Source organism: Electrona antarctica, assembly GCF_951216825.1.
Source record: "Electrona antarctica genome assembly, chromosome: 6".
NCBI classification, from domain to species: Eukaryota; Metazoa; Chordata; class Actinopteri; order Myctophiformes; family Myctophidae; genus Electrona; species Electrona antarctica.
In genome coordinates this window covers 16,474,103-16,477,330 of record NC_136811.1, presented here as the reverse complement: position 1 = coordinate 16,477,330, position 3,228 = coordinate 16,474,103, and the positions used below count along the sequence as shown (strand labels likewise).

Sequence of the window (3,228 nt, the reverse complement as noted above, 5' to 3'; positions counted from 1 at the left end):
CTTATCTGCTATTTTAGATTTTTTTTTTTTTATGTCTGAAAATTGGGAAAAGATCCCCCAAAACAGGGGCGCCTGCAGGTTAAAAGTGTTTTAACTGAAAGCCGCAGCTGCAGTTGATCAGCTGAGTTATTGGTCCAGCTGCCTGGCTCTTCCTCCGTCTCCCCATCCTGTTCACACCATTGTCTCCGTTTCAGTCCGGCCTGCATTACCGAGGTCAGGGGAACATTGTAGAGGATTTCCTCTGGCTCTTTAATGATTTCCTGGGCATTCATGAGGGCAACAATGCCCACAGATTGGGTTACCTGGCATACAGTTAGCAGGGTTGCCTTTCAGTCAATAACAGGACTCATTAAGCCAGGTCATTATGGCCTGGTGATGGATTGCTACACAAGGTGCAGCTGGAGGAGAAAGATAGTTGGATACCTATAGACTCCTATAGTCACTTCTATTGGAGATGGCATCTAGTGGGGATTGTGTGTTCAATAATGAACAGCATCAGTGTAGAATGGATCACGAGACTAAACCAACACAAATACTGAAACAGACAGCCACACTGGAGGAAATCCATACTTCACATTTCTTTCAATCTCAGTTTATTGGTACAAAAATATTACAAATAGATGAATGGATCCAGGTGTCCACTGTGAAGTAGTTAGTTATCGACACTTGATACATTATTATGCACACGTCCAGTGTTCCCCATTGTGTTTCTGATCCCCGCAAAGGCAGCAGATCCAGTTAATGAGAAACTACGTTATGTTACATGATATATTGTTCCCTGTTCTACAAGAGCAGAAGTTCTACATTAGTATCAACAGTTCTATCCGTAACATGGTGCATAGAAAGAGTGACTCCAACGACATCACATCGACATTATATGGACATCTCACCTCATACTGGACACAGTGCATATGAATATTCATATTCATATAGAACGGCACAAAACAATTCAGTGTCCCTCGATTTATACAGACGTGCTGCTTGCATACCGGGTGGCAGCTATACCCACTTTAGGCACCCCACCCTATCAAATAAAATATTATATCCCTACATCACATTCTCTTTTATTGCTCAACTGAAAAATGTGGTGTTGTTGCTAATTAGCCACACACAAAAAAAGAGTTGCTCTGGGTATATTTTGCCTATCAATTTGTTTGCTTATTTTGTTGTAAATGTAACAAAACAATTAAATTAAATTAAACGATAAACCATAAGACATGAAGTGTAGCATTTTAACAAGTTCATCCAAAGTCTCTTTAGCTTTGTTCAGTGTAGAGAAGCCGACAGGCCAGGTAGTCCCGTCCCCGTCTGATGGCGTCCAGTGCTCCCTGCGGTCGCCCCCGTTCCGGCTCAGCTGTTGCCTTCAGTCCAGCTGCCAGGGGCTTCAGAAGGCCCCTATATCCATGCCCCCAGGGCCTGTACGGCATCAGAAGGCCCCTATCTCCGTGCCCCCAGGGCCTGTACGGCATCAGAAGGCCCCTATCTCCGTGCCCCAGGGCCTGTACGGCATCAGAAGGCCCCTATCTCCGTGCCCCAGGGCCTGTAGGGCTTCGTCAGCACGGAGGAGGACGGCGAGGCGGAGGAGGAGGAGATGGGACCCAGAGGGCTCATGGCCGTCGGCGAGACCAGGGGGAACGCGCCAAAGGACAGCGGGAAGGCGGACAGCGTGGAGAGAGAGGAGAGCAGAGGCGGCGAGAGCTTGGTGGTGCAGGGCATGGTCAGGGCGAGGGGTAGGGTGCCATTGGGGGGAGGGACCCTGAGGGCCTCCGAGGGGGGAGGGAGCACACTCAACCGGGACGTCCCAGACGCCTCGCTGGAGGAGGAGGAGGGTGAGGAGGAAGAGGTGGGCGACGATGACGAGGAGTTGGGGGGGCTGTTGTTGCTGCTCCTGGGCGTAGTAGGGGTCCTGACGTGGTGCACGTGCTGCAGCAGGAGGGGGTGTGGGTGGAGGTGGGTTGGGGGAGGTCCGTAGGCTGAGGCCCAGGCCAAGTGTCCAAGTCCGGTGTTGTGCGCCTCCCGCTGAGAGGCGTAGTTGCTGAGGTGGGAGACCAGCCGCACGCGCAGCGGGTCAGCGCTGTCCCGGCCCTCCATGATGCTCAGGTAGCGCGCTGTCTCTGCCAGGCACTCCCTGAAGCCCAGGCTACGGTAGTCCTTGGCTAGCGCGTGAGCCTCAAAGAAACCTGTCGGGACAACAAGGAGCCATGGGTCAGACACACACACACATTTCTATTACTGGTATTTATGCCATCTCACTATTATTATGCAGTGGTAGCAAAAGTACTCATATATTTTTTAACTTAAAGTATAGACTGCAATATACTGCAATATAGAAATACTCAGTAAAAGTCCGGAATTCTAAATGTACTTAAAAGTATTGGCATCAAAATGTATACTTAAACTTTAAAGTACCAAAAGTACTCATTAAAGGTTTCAAATGTATACAAATCTTTTAAAAATGTGACACAATGTGATCTTGTAGATCACTTATTTTCAAATAGCCGAAATGTATATAGGGCTGAAGTGGTAATAATAATAAAAATCTACAAAGTAATGTAGTGTAAATGTAGTGGAGTAGTAAAAGTATTGGAAATTGGAAATACTCTGGTAAAGTATACAAATACCTCAAAATTGTACTTAAGTACATTACTTAATCAAATGTATTTAGTTACTTTCCAGCACTGTCCTTATGGGTTATTAGAGATTGTACATGGAGAAATAAATCAGTCACCTTTGCCACCAGCAGCATGCAGCATCTTCAGGTGGTCCACGGTCATCTGCAATATCTCTGCCTTCTCCAGTTTAGCTGATCCCTGCATGCATGGAATCAGAGGGAGCAGGTTAAAGATTATGTCTATTAGCCTATAAAATAAAGATTATGTCTATAAGCCTATAATTTTTTCCCCCGTGTTAGACAAATCAAGACAATCGTGCAATAAAATATAGAATTTGGCTACTTGGTCACTGCGTCAGTCGCAAACCGTACCTGTTTTTCTAAAGCACTCGGCACCAGTCTCCTCAACTCTGTCAGGCTGTTGTTGATGCGGTCGCGTCGTCGTTTCTCAATTATCTGCTCACAAAATGGAAAACAGGCGATGTTAATTATATCTTACAGTCAGTGTGTGAAACGGAAAATTGTGCCTGAATCTGCCAAACATCTATTCTATCCGCGCGCAATTACGCACAAAAACAGACTGTGCTGCCACTTACCCCTCTGCGCCTTTTTCTAGC

General features: G+C 46.7%; 1 protein-coding gene across 1 annotated transcript in view; it reads right to left on the bottom strand.

Moving 5' to 3' along the window:
* Positions 1 to 582: 582 nt before the first annotated feature.
* The window catches only part of LOC306925402 (hairy/enhancer-of-split related with YRPW motif protein 1-like), a 3,094-nt gene continuing 448 nt past the window's right edge, over positions 583 to 3,228 (bottom strand). Inside the window, exons 2-5 of the mRNA XM_079504206.1 lie at positions 3,208 to 3,228; positions 2,984 to 3,067; positions 2,729 to 2,810; positions 583 to 2,180 (exon numbers count right to left, since the gene is read on the bottom strand). The exon at positions 3,208 to 3,228 is cut by the window's right edge and continues 61 nt beyond it. Coding sequence (XP_079360332.1) covers positions 1,510 to 2,180; positions 2,729 to 2,810; positions 2,984 to 3,067; positions 3,208 to 3,228 — 858 coding nt within the window. The 3' untranslated portion in view covers positions 583 to 1,509. The remainder of the gene's footprint in view (positions 2,181 to 2,728; positions 2,811 to 2,983; positions 3,068 to 3,207) is intronic.